The 14,586-nt window shown below is 38.4% G+C and overlaps 1 protein-coding gene across 4 annotated transcripts in view; it reads left to right on the top strand.

The window, feature by feature from the left end:
• The window catches only part of vav1 (vav guanine nucleotide exchange factor 1), a 30,704-nt gene extending 16,517 nt beyond the window's left edge, over window positions 1-14,187 (top strand). For 2 of the 4 annotated variants that reach the window (XM_075462527.1, XM_075462526.1), the window contains exons 13-29: window positions 65-133; window positions 211-297; window positions 383-468; window positions 542-677; window positions 763-872; window positions 2,573-2,674; window positions 2,773-2,867; window positions 2,949-2,971; window positions 3,074-3,110; window positions 3,264-3,400; window positions 7,264-7,329; window positions 7,539-7,570; window positions 9,037-9,147; window positions 11,305-11,392; window positions 12,767-12,896; window positions 13,736-13,887; window positions 13,981-14,187. In XM_075462527.1, the coding sequence (XP_075318642.1) occupies window positions 65-133; window positions 211-297; window positions 383-468; window positions 542-677; window positions 763-872; window positions 2,573-2,674; window positions 2,773-2,867; window positions 2,949-2,971; window positions 3,074-3,110; window positions 3,264-3,400; window positions 7,264-7,329; window positions 7,539-7,570; window positions 9,037-9,147; window positions 11,305-11,392; window positions 12,767-12,896; window positions 13,736-13,887; window positions 13,981-14,034 (1,515 nt within the window). In that variant the 3' untranslated portion in view covers window positions 14,035-14,187. Of the gene's footprint in view, window positions 1-64; window positions 134-210; window positions 298-382; window positions 469-541; window positions 678-762; window positions 873-2,572; window positions 2,675-2,772; window positions 2,868-2,948; window positions 2,972-3,073; window positions 3,111-3,263; window positions 3,401-7,263; window positions 7,330-7,538; window positions 7,571-9,036; window positions 9,148-11,304; window positions 11,393-12,766; window positions 12,935-13,735; window positions 13,888-13,980 lie in introns of those variants that run through there. The other 2 variants (XM_075462529.1, XM_075462528.1) reach the window with 2 other exon arrangements.
• The last annotated feature ends 399 nt before the right edge of the window (window positions 14,188-14,586 follow it).

The following is a 14,586-nucleotide window of genomic DNA, read 5'->3' as shown; positions in this document are numbered from 1 at the left end:
ATCATCACTAACTGGGTAGTTTGAACTGCGTCAACAATGTGATGCGGTTTGACTGTGATTGCAGGAGCTGGTGAAACACACCACTGACCCCACAGACAAGGACAATCTCCGAATGGCCCTGGATGCCATGAGAGTGAGTGGGTGGGATTTGTTTGTTAATCAGTAACCTTACGTTTGTACATCTAATCATCCATCTTTGTGTGTTCCCAGGATCTGGCACAGTGTGTGAATGAAGTCAAACGAGACAATGAGATCATTAAACAAATTACCACCTTTCAGATGTCCATAGAAAACTTGGTGAGATTGCAGTTTTCACTCTTGATGGCTTACTCTTTGGCTCTTTTTTTGGTTTATGCTGTTTTGGATCGCCTCTTTTCCTCAGACTCAGTCTCTGGCTCTCTATGGTCGCCCCAAGATCGATGGAGAGCTAAAAATCAGCAGCACAGAGAAGAAATCTAAGCAGGACAGGTATGTGTTATGTCTGTCCGGTTTTTGTTGCTTTACACACTGTTGTTTGACTCTGTGTTTGCCTCTCTGTCAGGTATGCATTTCTGTTCGATAAAGCTGTGGTTATCTGTAAGAAGAAGAGTGGGGAGACTTTTGATCTAAAGGAGATCATTGAACTACATCACTACCAGATACGAGATGAAGTTACTGGGGAGAAGGACAGTAAAAAGGTCTTCTACACCTACACAAGCCACCAGTTGTGCTCCATCCACAGCGCATACGTAAGACTGACAGTGTGTTTGTGTGTGTGAACAGTGGTCCTATTTGTTCCTCTTGCTGGACTGCTATGGTGGGTGTGGCTATGATTTCTACTTCAAAACCAGAGAACTGAAGAAGAAATGGCTGGAGCAGTTTGAAATGGCTTTGTAAGTCACCACACATGCACATGAACAAACACACACCAACACTGGACTAGCAAACATCACAGTAAGGAAGTGGCTGATAAAAGCAGTCTGACAGCAGAACAGCCGGATATATTTTCTCTCAGAAGTTGTTGAAAACCAAGACCAGAGGTGGGTAGAGTAGCCAAAAATTTTACTCAAGTAAAAGTGCTGTTACTTCAGAATAACATGACTCAAGTAAAAGTAAAAAGTAGTCATCCAAATAATTACTTGAGTAAGAGTAAAAAAGTGCTCGGTGAAAAAACTACTCAAGTACTGAGTAACTGTTGAGTAACGTCTGATTTATTTGTTAACACAAGCATTCAATCAGACAGACAAAAATACTAAATAATCATCTTTAGGCCAATTAGAGTTCATCCAATTGATAAAATAAATTAAAATGAATTAATTACAAAATAGCTTAAATTAAAATAATCCAGGTAAATTCAAGAACTTCAATAAAAAATAAAAGAGACTTAGGAAATGTTTAAAACATATGTAACCCATATGTAACCTAAAAAACAAACATTCACCTATCCATGGGGGGAAAAACGAGTTTAGGAAACTAAGCGCTACATGTTTCCTCAAGTTAGATGTTGAGTTTCTGCTGAAATGTGTGTTTGTTTTGGTTGACACAGAAGACACATAATGTAGCTGCTGTTTCTCACTCTTTGTAAGGTAAACATGCTTTCAGTATGAGGCCTCGTCTGCGTCTTCATTTCCCACCGTTGGTTCTGACATTTTTCATCTGTTTCTTTGTTTGTTTGCTACGACTGCTAATGCTAAAGCTAACCCGTCCCGCCGCTGAGACTGAGTACGGTCACGTGACCAGACTGCACGGCTGCGTCTGATTGGTGGAACACAGTCAGGTGGTAGAGCCTTTGGTGGAAGTCTCTCTCTCTGTCAGAATAAAACATTAAAATGAGGCGTACGCGGGGGGATAAAAATAATGAGGCGTAGAATACCAAAGAGGTAAGAAGAGAAGTAACCAGCTCATTGTAGCCTAATGTAGCGGAGTAAGAGGACAGTTTCTGCTGCACACATCTACTCAAGGAATAGTAAAAAGTATAGGGATTTAAAACTACTCCTAGAAGTATAATGTTTTCAAAAACTTACTCAAGTAAATGTAACTCGTTACTACCCACCTCTGTCCAAGAATATATATGCAACTTGATCAAGTGGCTCATGCTAGATATCCGAAAATGCAAATGATTCACTGCATGTTGTCCTGATTTACTTTTTTTTTTTTTTTTTTTAAAGCATCAATATTTCAACTTTTTTGGCTCTTTCGATGGTCAGAAAATGAAATATATCATGTTGTCCGATGCATTTTATTGTTTGGAAAATCCAAGCTTGCCAGTTGTTTTAACAACAAAAAAAAGGCGGCACGGAAACTGGTTTTGTGCTTTCTCAAACTAATACCAAATTAACACATGTACAAAATGTAGGCAACTCTAGATCCTCAGTCATCTAGATAACACACAATCCTGGAGCTTAAACAGTTGGCAACTGGACCTCTCTATAAAAAGAACAAGAGAATAAATCCAGTTCACTTCCAGTCAAGCACTTACTTAGTATCTCACTTACTTTGACCAAAGTCAGATTACCCTTGTCCTTGAAATCCAGCTGTTTGGTTGCTTGGTTCCTCCAGTTTTTCTCAGAACAGCTCCACTGTATGTCTGCAGGTCAAACATGTGCCCGGAGAACTCCAATGCAAACAACCACGACTTTCAGATGCACTGCTTTGAGGAAACCACCTCCTGCAGGGCGTGCTCCATGTTGTTAAGGTGCGTTCGTCTCACCATAGATCCTTTTTTCTATTATTATTATTATTATTATTATTAAAGTTGCCCACTGAGGTAACATATCTCCATGTCGACTACAGAGGGACATTTTTCCAGGGCTATCGGTGCACTCGCTGTAAAATGGCCGCACATAAAGAGTGTTTAGGCAGAGTCCCAATCTGCGGACGAAACTCAGGTCTGTATACACACAATCGTGTGTGCTCAATCACTTCTTCTGATTTGCGTTGTTTAATGTATTGCCCTTTTAAAATTGCAGATCACTCTGGCACTTTGAAGAAGGTAAGACTACATTTATCAACAGCATTGTGGTTGAAGTTCACATTTAAAGTCCTAAACAGAAAAGTTCTAAACAGTTCAAACTGTTTTTCTTTGCTCCTTTAGAAAAAAACACACATGTCCTCTGGACAACCCGGCGTTGGTAAGATACTCTGGATATGAGTAAACCATACACTTGCGTTTATTCCCCAAAACAACTTCCTGCATATGGAATAGTGCATTGTTTTTTCCAGCATTAGATATCTCTTTTCGAATTTTACCACCTCTCCTCCTTTTCTTTATGCACCGCTTTCAGGATTTCCTAAGATGGAGGTGTGCCAGGAATATTATGGCTTGCCTCCGCCTCCTGTGGGCTTTGGCCAGCCTCTGCAGCTCTGCAAAGGTGACATCATCGAGCTGACCCGGGCTGATGTTGACCTTGCCTGGTGGGAGGTAAAAAATCAAATCCACACAAATACATTCGCATATTCAGAAAGCTTAGGGTGGCTCACACATCAGTTCTCAAGTCTTATTTCCTCTACTCGACGAGTTGGTGTGAGATGTTCGTGTTAGATTTGGTCTTCTGTTACCTCGTAGTCCATCTTCCACTTCCTCCCTCTCAGGTCTAATTTCTAATTCATCTGGATCCTTTTAATTCAGAGTTCCACTTCGCTGCTAAGGTGGCATGTTGCTGCTATTCGGTACACTTGCTAACTGTTACACTGATGGTGAAAATATGTTAATATAACCTTAATATTAGTATAAGTTAAAATATTCATGTTAAACTGACCTATCAGTTAACATTGACCTTTCAACAGCTGCCAAATGAAAGATTATTTGTCACAGCAAAGCATACAGTATGGCTGTGTTTGAAACCGCATACTTCTCCTACTACTCATACTGACTTTTTCCCCGGATGCATACTAGATTCTCCGAAATGTTGGGTATGCATCATGAGGTTACTACTCATACTCAAACTACCCAAGATGCAACGTAACGTGACGTCGCCGATCGTCATTTCCTGTCAAAACGGCAGTTTCAAGCTAGCTACAACGAGAGTAGGTTCACTTCCTGTTTTCAAAACAAAAGCACCAATTGTATCGTAATGGCTTTCCCTATGATAAAAGGCAACGGGTATTTTATTTTGTGAAAATAACCGGAAGTGCGTTAATCACTGCGGCTAGCTTTAGTAGCGCTGAATTCGTGGGAACAAAATTGTAAACAGCCGGTATTTTGTCAGATTTTCAACACGTTGGGGATCTAAACGACTACTTTCTGGCCTGAAAATGTTTCAAATGTTGCTAAAGTTTACAGAGTTTAGAGCTTAAGAGAAATCAGCTTCAGGCCGGCTGATTTCGGCTCGGGCAGGAGCGAAATGCATTGTGGGTAAACGCTCTGCATACTGTCTGATCGATGAGTATGCAGTATGGAATTATGTAGTATGCAGTATGCAGTATGTAATACTACCGTAATACTAAAATACCGGCGATGTACAATTTTGTTCCCCCGAATTCGGCGCTACTAAAGCTAGCCGCAGTGAGCAACGCACTTCCGGTTATTTTCACAAAATAAAATACCCGTTGCCTTTTATCATAGGGAAAGCCGTTACCATACAATTGGTGCTTTTGTTTTGAAAACAGGAAGTGAACCTACCATCGTTGTAGCTAGCTTGAAACTGCCGGGGGTTTTTTTGTTTTGTTTTGTTTTGTTTTTATTTATTTATCAAATGCAAGACAAACATATGAAGTGTATACAAGGAATACTAGTAATTTTCTTTTTTTCTTTTCCCAAACAACATAAGAACTTGTGTACAACCCACCCTCCCCTCCCCTAGGTCTTTTACATGTTGTAAGATTTCACAGATAAGTAAATAGCTAAATAAAGACAAAAACAACAACAATTAAGAGCGCTAAGGATAATTAAAATAAATAAAAAATAAAAAAGGAGGTAGACAAATACTATAATAATAATAACAATACGTAGTAATAATAATAATAATAATAATAATAATAAAAATACATAGAAATAATACTAATAATAATTACGTAAACAAATACAAACGACTAAATAAATGGTACAACGTGCTAATACTGATCTTTACATATACAACGTGAGTATTATTGGCTGCTTACTCCCCCATCACCGGGACAAACCAACTGTCACTGCTGCCATGAGGGGAAGATCTCCTATATAAACACAGAGTGGGGCTTCATCCCGCTACCTCCTGAGCCGGCAACCTATCTAAATAAGCAAGCAATGGTTTCCAATGTACATAAAACCTGAAACTGCCGTTTTGACAGGAAATGACGATCGGCGACGTCACGTTACGTTGCATCTTGGGTAGTTTGAGTATGAGTAGTAACCTCATGATGCATACCCAACATTTCAGAGAATCTAGTATGCATCCGGGAACTTCTCACTTACTCAGTTAAAGTTAGTAGGAGAAGTAGGAGAAGTATGCGGTTTCGAACACAGCCCGAGACAGAGAGCTGTCCACACTCAAACCAAAAAATAAGGTGGCTGTAACAGAGCCCAAAAGCATGATGATCTTAATCATTCTCAAATGGAAGAAGTTTTGAACCAATCAGTCAGAGTTCCTTTGAGGAGATTGGAGAATCTTACAGAGGATCAACCATTCTTCAACACATCAGGCCTTTTTAGTAGAGTGGTCAGACAGAAGCCATTCCATTTCCAAAAGGCGTCTGATTTACTCTGACCATGACCAGCTGAATGCTTTAATCTGGTTAAACAGTCTGGCAACCACTGCAGAGAGCGCATGTGAAGGAAAGCTGGCGCTGAGTATAACCTCTCTGATACCATCCCTGCCGTCTGCATGGGGATGGTACACAGCGTCATGCTGTGGGGAGGTTTTTCTGAAACTCAGATGAGGGAGGATGGAGGGAGGAATAGCTGAGAACCTTCTCCAGAATGCTCAGGGTGGGGCAAAGGTTTACATTAAATGGTTTTATCTTGACAGATGAGGAACATTTCCAGAGGAAAGTTGTGCCAAATGCGTTGGATCCTTCCCAAAAACACTTTGAGTCTGCCCGAGGCGCTTCAACCAAGTTATGAGTGAAGGGTCAGAGAACCGTGTAAATGCCATTTGAGTCGCTCTAAATGAGTATTAGAAGATAATCAGTATTTCACTGACAGCACTGTTTTCATAAAGTTTCATTCACAAAAAATAGCAGAAGTAAACACTGAACTGTGTCCCACATTTATTGATATTAATAATAATTATTGTTATAACCAGCCACCAACTACAAGCTGCAAGACATTTAACTCTTCTTTTGTAAACTAAAATGAGAATAAATCTTATTTACGTCTCTCTCTGCAAACTGATATTCAATGGGACTGGAATTCAAGATAAGTAAAGTACAGACAGCTTCACATATATATATATATTTAAAATGTCAAGTTTTTAATCACACAAGGCCAAAATGATTAAGATTACTTTATCTGGTTTTTAATCTCTATCTTCTTGGTATTTCTAAAACCGTTACAGAATTTTAACAACCTCTCATTTGCTTATGACCCATAAATCATCTTTTGATGTCACATAGTTGTTTTAAGCTTTGCAAAATCACCTCACTTAATTAGTTTCACTGCAGAGTTTGTATACATCAACAGAATTAAAGGTTTCCTCTTTTAACTGGACTTCCCAAAAAGAGCATTAAACATCTGCAGCTCATCCAGAACGCTGCTGCTGGAGTTTTAACCCGGACTGAACACATCACAGCAGCTTTAAAATCTTTACTCTGGCTTCCAGTCAGTCACAGAATAGATTTTAAAAGCCTGCTGATGGTTTACATCTGTGATCTGTTCAGAGAATATAAAGCCAGCAGAGCTCTTAGATCCAAGGACTCAGGTCAGCTGGTCCAGTCCAGAGTCCAGACTAAACATGGAGAAGCAGCATTTAGCTGTTATGCTGCAATCAAGTGGAACAAACTGCCAGTGGAGATTAAACTTTCACCAAATGGAGACATTTTTAAATCCAGGTTAAAAACATTTCTGTTCTCATGTGTCTATGCATGAAATCTGCACGATATATTTGAACTTATCTGGACTGTTGCTTGTGTTTAAATTCATTAAAATGATTTTAATTGTTTCTCTTTATATTCTTTTATGTATTTATGCTTTTATTTTATGTAAAGTACTTTGAATTGTTCTGTACATGAAATGTGCTACAAATAAATTTGATTTAATTTGATTTGATATATAAGTAACCGACTGATGGTTATTTTGCTTTATGATTTATTCTTTTAATGCTGTGATGTGTGCCTGGTCCAACCTGTGTGGTGTTGTGTGTCACTCAGGGAAGAAATCTGACTGAAGGTCAAATGGGATGGTTCCCCTGCCAAAAAGTCCAGCCCTACATTTCTGTGAGTACGATCCGCTATGATATGAACGTTAGCTATGAAACAGCACCTTAAGCGTTTGTTTTTTTTTAGGTTTATTTCTCATATTTGTCAGCTCGAACCTGCCGGCTTCCATTTGCAAGACTGAAACGAGCATTAGCAGTATTATGAAATGAGTAATCGTGACCACCATAACCACCATATGACATCTATGTGATCTAACCCCTTTGCAGAGGCCGACCCCAGACCTGTCTAGCTTCAACTGGTGAGTATGAACAGGAACTGGGTTGAATCACTAGCTCAACAAGCAGAATTCACTGGGAAACAACGCAGAGCTGACAGAAATCAAGCTAATCATAGCCAGAAAAACAGAAGCAGATACTAAGAAAGTGCTGGAGTTTTTAAAGTAGCTACGGTCAAACTGTGGGACTAATGGAATATAGCATCTTGCACCATTTCCACTGTTTCATAAATAATCCTTATTTATGAGTCACATGCTGTACAGTGATTCTGCTCTGATAATGTCTAAAGTAATTAAAGTTAAATTAAAGTCAAAAACAAACATGCACAAACTTGATAATGTCAAATACTGTACTTAAAAAAAAAAGCACTGCTCGATGTCTCCATGCATAAAGCTGCATTTTAAACCGTTTCAAGACGTTTATTAATTGTTTTTATGTGCTGCCCATGAATGGTGAAATAGGAGTACCACAGAGAATAATACTGAAAGCTGAAAAGGTGTAAAGATTGTGTTAAAGTCAGGAAATGAAGTAATAGGAAACTGCACAGTGAAAAAACACGGTGTTGTTTATCTGAAGTTTGATGCTGACCTGAACTGATCGAGTGATGTTGTAGAGACAAAACCGCTGGGTGCGCTTTCATGACCAAGGACGAAATCTTACTGATGAATGCCATTTCTTTTCTTTTTTTTTTTCATATTTCTTTTATTAAAAGAATATGAAACCTTGTAGGTAGGGCTGGGCGAGTTAACTCGTTATTATCGCATTAACTCGGGGCGGTCTGTGGCGTAGTGGGTACAGCAGGCGCCCCATGCACAAGAGCACATTTAAAATAAAACTAAACGCTAAATGCTGCAGCTGGCCCCGGTTCGAAACCCACATCGGACGGCCCTTTGCTGCATGTCGTTCCCCCTCTCTCTGCCCCCTGCTTCCTGTCTCTCTACACTAAGAAATGCCAAAAAAAAATAAATAAATAAGTATCGCGTTAACTCGCTAATTATTTAACGCTGATAAATATTTTATCGTGCAAGTTCTTCCAGACGGCGGAGTCGACAGAACCAAAGTCATCTGTAAACACTGCCAAGTTGAATTGTCTTCTCAGCGTAGTAGTTCCAGTCTAAAATATCACTTAAAGGCAAAACACACAACTGATAGCAGCAAGTCATTCAAGGAAACAGACAGTGGAGCGAGGCTTCTACATAAAAACTACAGAAAGATGCTGATGTTAAAAGTGTGTTTGCACAACAAATGTTATGGCACTTTCATTCATATGGCAGCACATTTAAAATAAAGCTAAATGCTAAAGGCTATACACTACTTTTGGATTCATTTTTGGATTCTGCGTACAAATGTGATTAATCGTGATTAATCAGGGAAATCATGTGATTAATTAGATTAAACATTTTTAATCATTGCCCAGCCTTACTTGTGGGATTTCGTCTTTCAAAACATGAATAGAAGAATAATATTGTGGCTCTCACTTTGACTCAAGGTTTGCTGGAAACATGGACCGCACCGCCGCCAAAAACCTGTTGATTTCCCGGTCTGATGGAACCTTCCTGGTTCGGCAGAAAGATGGTGGAGAGTTTGCAGTCAGCATCAAGTGAGACTTCTTCGTTTTATTTTTCTTTCCTCTGCTGATTGAACATGGCCGCCTGCAGTGATTGGGTGAACTGAGCTTTATTTAATTTCTTTTAAACATATATTTATTGGTTTTTCATGTTAATATAACAACAATTTAAACATCCAAAACATATGGCAGTAAAGACAATAACAATTAAATTATTAAAAAAGATAGAATAAACCACAGTAATTAGTCAGCAAATTACTGTGCAATGAATATGAAATAATGAAAATAATAAAAATAAATAAGTAAATAAACACATATATAAATAATAATAATAATGAATAAAAAAAAGTATTCAAAATGTAGGTTACAGCTTGCACTCCCAACAACAAACTAAATCATTTTCATTATCTCATCCTCCCTCCCTCAACAGTTCCAGAAATATCTCCAAATATCATAAAATTCAGAAGCACTCTTTCTAACAATATAGGTCAGTTTCTCAAGAGCCAAACTTTATGCTAAGTTATTTAACCAGCGGGTAACTGAGCTTAATTTGGTCAGAAAGAAATTTCAATTTGTAATAATTTTGAACTCGCATGTTTTCTCAATAGTATTTTCAGAATAAACTGTCTTAAAGAAACAATAAAGTGAATAAAATTCATGCTAAATCCACCTCATCTGCTTCACACTTGGATAAAGTCAATGAAATAATCATTGAGTAACAATAGCAGCAAAGATTTGCCAAAACTGTAACAGTTCTTCATTTAAAAACTTGTTTTTCTCTGTCATAATTTAATTAAAATCAATGTTTAATCAGTTAATCCACAAACTGTTAATTCCATCATGAAAATAACACTTTGTTGCAGCCCACTCCATCCGTATAAAACATTTCACATTAGAAAATGTCTTTCTCTGTACATTCATTCTGGATGTTATGGCCAGTTTTAACCTCTGAATCTGCTTCAAGTTCATTTTCTCAAATGCAAGTTCCCCAAGTATGATTTGTAGAGCAGGTTTACTAAAGTCAGTGGACGAGTAATATACATGTAAGCATGTCACTTCTGTGCTTATTGGGACAAAATGAGCTAAATCTTATAGTTTATTCAAAAAGGGGCCGTTAAACACACCACTACTGCGGGAGAAGTTTGTAGTTTTCATGAAACTTGCCGTGTACTACAACTATAGTGAACTATATAAAATATCCTTTGTTCCCACAGCCGTAAGGCTTTTTAACCGCTGAGTTCTTCTCAAATTGATTGATTGATTTTTTTTTTTTTTATTATTTATTTAGTCATTTATTATTATCATTAGTTAGTAGTAGTATTTTTATTAGAATGTATATTATTATTGTTGTTGTTGTTAATATACAATCATGGTAAATATTAATAAAAAATTTTTAGCTACTTGACTAATTAGAATTTCCCCCATTGGGGGATGAATAAAGTATTTTTCTATTTCTAACTATGCTTAACTATAGGTCATTAAGTTAATTAAGTTAACTTAAGAACATCGTACTTTCTACAAAGTTTTTCTATTGTGACGTTTTTTTATTGGCTTAAACTGTTTGGCTTTTTACTCTAAAGTTACACCATGATGTCTCTGATGAGCACCTAAGAAATTTACTGAGTTCCTACGGCTTTATTTTCATTTAAAAGTAAACTGCTCAACGCATTTTAGTGAACTTTTAACACGTCTGCGGTGGCTCTGAGCTCACAAATCACTTCCTCTCACAAGCAGGGAAATACGTTTCTTATGACAAAGCTGTGATGTCTGTAAATCATTGTCATTCAAAAACAGTTCTCCTTTGCAGAAGTGAAATAATCTGGGTTTTTATTTGTGAGAGTGTGCATTCAGTTTATGATTCAGTCTCTGTGGATTCCGTGTGAACGTAAACTGCAAACTTTCTCTTTAGTGTGTCTAATCTTTTTTTTTTTTAAACACTTTATTTTGGATTTTTTTCATCTTAAAACCAAAAAAGCTGAACATGACAGGAAGTTCTTCCTCCTTTTCTGTTAGATTTTGGTTTTAAAAATTCGATTGAACTCTCTTTGTCTTTACTTTGTCATTTGTGAATTAGTTTTGTTCAGTTTTAAAAAGCTTTTTTCCTTGCACACAGATTATTAAGGTTTTTCTCATTCCCATCTGTTTAAATTAATCTGTGATGTTCTATGTCTTCTATTGAAATCCCTCCAGATTCAACATGGACATTCGACACATTAAAATCACCTCCACCGAAGGCCTGTACCGCATCAATGAGAAGAAAGCATTCAGAGGTTTAATTGTAAGTCTTAGTTCCTCATCTGTACGGAAGCCCAGAGCGGACGTGGTGCGTATAAACTTTTTTCTGATCGTTTTCTTGAAATCAGGAGATTACTCTCTTTCCTTGAACGCTCATGATCAGTTTCTCGGTGTTCTTAAAGCCTTTCCAAGAACGGACTCGAGCTGAAAATGTCAGATTTTGGAGAACCCGACATAGTTCAACGCATCAGTTTTTTACTTCTGTCGAGGTCTAACAGCTGAAACTGCAGTTTGTTCGTCTCGTAGAGATAACTTTCATATCAGCCCGCGCCGTTTAAAGGGATAATCCGGAGTAAAATGCACTTTAGATCAATTTACGGGATGTTGGGAGTACATACGTTGAGTTGACATCAAAATCATGTCATTCGGATGTGTTTTGAGAATTTCGATATGACCGTTTTTAGCCAAAAGTCGTTAGCCTGGAAGTCATGAGGGCATATCATCTCGCCGCTACAAAACGCTATTTTTATACCTCTTCTACAGCTCCAAACAACATAACACTTACGTGGTAGTGAGTAGAGGGTCCCTAAAGCCAAACCGAAGTGTCCCGAGGTCTTCATGTGGTCGGATAGAGAGTCCAGAATGAATTTAATCACGCCAGCACCTGCTCTCAATCAGAGCTCTTCCGTCAACAGGAGGCTACCTCACGCGAGACATAACGTCAGCAGGGAGTGGAAGAAGCATTAAAAATACATAAAAGAATATAAAGATAAACAAATAAAATAATTTAAATGAATTTAAACACAAGCAACAGTCCAGATAAGTTCAAAGATATCGTGCAGATTTCATGCATAGACACATGAGAACAGAAATGTCTTTAACCTGGATTTAAAAATGTCTCCATTTGGTGAAAGTTTAATCTCCACTGGCAGTTTGTTCCACTTGTTTGCAGCATAACAGCTAAATGCTGCTTCTCCATGTTTAGTCTGGACTCTGGACTGGACCAGCTGACCTGAGTCCTTGGATCTAAGAGCTCTGCTGGCTTTATATTCTCTGAACAGATCACAGATTGTAAACCATCAGCAGGCTTTTAAAATCTATTCTGTGACTGACTGGAAGCCAGAGTAAAGATTTTAAAGCTGCTGTGATGTGTTCATAGGCGACTTTATTCAGTTTTCAATGAAAGGGGGTAAAAATGGGTAAAAACCTATAAACAGGGGCGGACTGGGGAGAAAAAGTGGCCTCGAAAACCATCGGTAAATTAACTCGTTATCTCGAGAAAACCATCAAAAAAAAAGTTTATACGTACCATGTCCGCTCTGGGCTTCCGTAGATCTGGCCAACACGCTGACACCAAACGCGATGTCAGACTGACGGCGTGCATCTCACTTCTCTCCTGTTTCTGTCCTGTTTACAGGAGATGATTCAGTTTTACCAGCAGAACTCTCTAAAGGAGTACTTTAAGGATGTGGACACCACGCTGCAGACGCCTTACAAGCAGCCAGAACAGAGCAACTCCTCTCACAACACGCAAACTACAGCACCAGGTACAGCGGATCCCCACAACTTCTGTTAATCTTTAAAGGTGATGTCAAAGGAACCATCACACACGTAACAAAGTACATTTATTTGAAGTCCTCACAGGAGTTAAATCAAAATAATTACTCTGATGTGCGTCAGCTAACATGTCAGCTGAAGCCAGGAGAGATTTTAGACTTAGACTTTCTTTATTGTCATTGCACAAAAAACACAGGTGAGTCTTGACAACGAAATGTCGTTACTTGGCTTCCGGTCAACAGCACTAAAATTTTGAAAGTAACAGGAATGTCTTTTTACTTGGCTTTAGAAAGGATGAGCTACACCACAAAAAATAAGCTTGAAAAGTTTTGGAAAATCTGGAAGGTTTTCTGTAATTTCCTTGAAGTAGATGGCTGGAATGAAGAGCTGAATTAGTATACACATTTATATTATTATTTTTTTCTCCTTCCAGTTATTTATTTATTAATTTCATTTTAATAATTTTAATCTTTTTTTTCTTGTATGTGCCTTCTTGTTCTTTGTTGTTCACCGTTTGTAAATTAACAAAATGTGCAATAAACATATGTTTAAAAAAAATAAAAAATAGGTATGGAAGTGCTATGTGCCAGCACTCGGAATAAAAAAATATAAAAAATAAATAAAATGCACTTAGTGCAAAAAATATGGCTAAATATTGCATATTTCAAATATTTTTATAGCATCTCCTGGCTGTGGCTTCATGAAAAACACAAATCACACAATTCCTCTCGCCAAATTTTCCCCTCAAAGTGGAATAAGGTGATTTCCAAAAAATGCCAAACTATTCTTTCAAGCCTCTCTGCGCTGCAATGCGGGCTCTGTCCCACAGGGGGCAGCATGAAGAGCTTCGGAGTAGCGAGAGCCAGATACGACTTCTCAGCCAGGGACCGCTCGGAGCTGTCGCTGCAGGAGGGCGACACCATCAAGATCCTCTCCAAGAAGGGCCACAGCGGCTGGTGGAAGGGAGAGGTTTACGGCCGGGTGAGGACCTCCAAACGTTCAAAAAAAGAAAAAGCACCAATGTCTGTGGGGACATTTTGTCTTACCTGTACTGCACCACTCCTGTGTTTGCAGGTGGGGCTTTTTCCGTCCAACTACGTTGAGGAGGACTACTCTGAATACTGCTGACATGCTCCCACAGGAGACGTGTCGACCCGGTCTGTGTGCGAGCGGCTGCATTAACACGTGTGCATGAGTGCGATGTTTTGTGTGCGTGTGAAAGGGAAAGTGAAGACGGTACCGCTGAGTGTCCAGTGATGTGAATAAAACTTTTGTTAAGCTTACCGGATCATTCTTTAACTACACTTTAAGAATAAGAGTACGTCCTCGTGTAACGGGCTTATTGAATTCATTCAGGAGAAGTTTCAGATGTTTTAACTAGGGCTGGGCAACGATTAAAATGTTTAATCTAATTAATCACATGATTTCCCTGATTAATCACGATTAATCTCATTTGTACGCAGAATCCAAAAATGAATCCAAAAGTAGTGTATAGCTTTTAGCATTTAGTTTTATTTTAAATGTGCTGCCATATGAATGAAAGTGCCATAACATTTGTTGTGCAAACACACTTTTAACATCAGCATCTTTCTGTAGTTTTTATGTAGAAGCCTCGCTCCACTGTCTGTTTCCTTGAATGACTTGCTGCTATCAGTTGTGTGTTTTGCCTTTAAGTGATAT

This window comes from Odontesthes bonariensis, chromosome 4 (genome assembly GCF_027942865.1).
Source record: "Odontesthes bonariensis isolate fOdoBon6 chromosome 4, fOdoBon6.hap1, whole genome shotgun sequence".
NCBI lineage: Eukaryota > Metazoa > Chordata > Actinopteri > Atheriniformes > Atherinopsidae > Odontesthes > Odontesthes bonariensis.
This window is presented reverse-complemented; position numbering and strand designations above follow the sequence as displayed.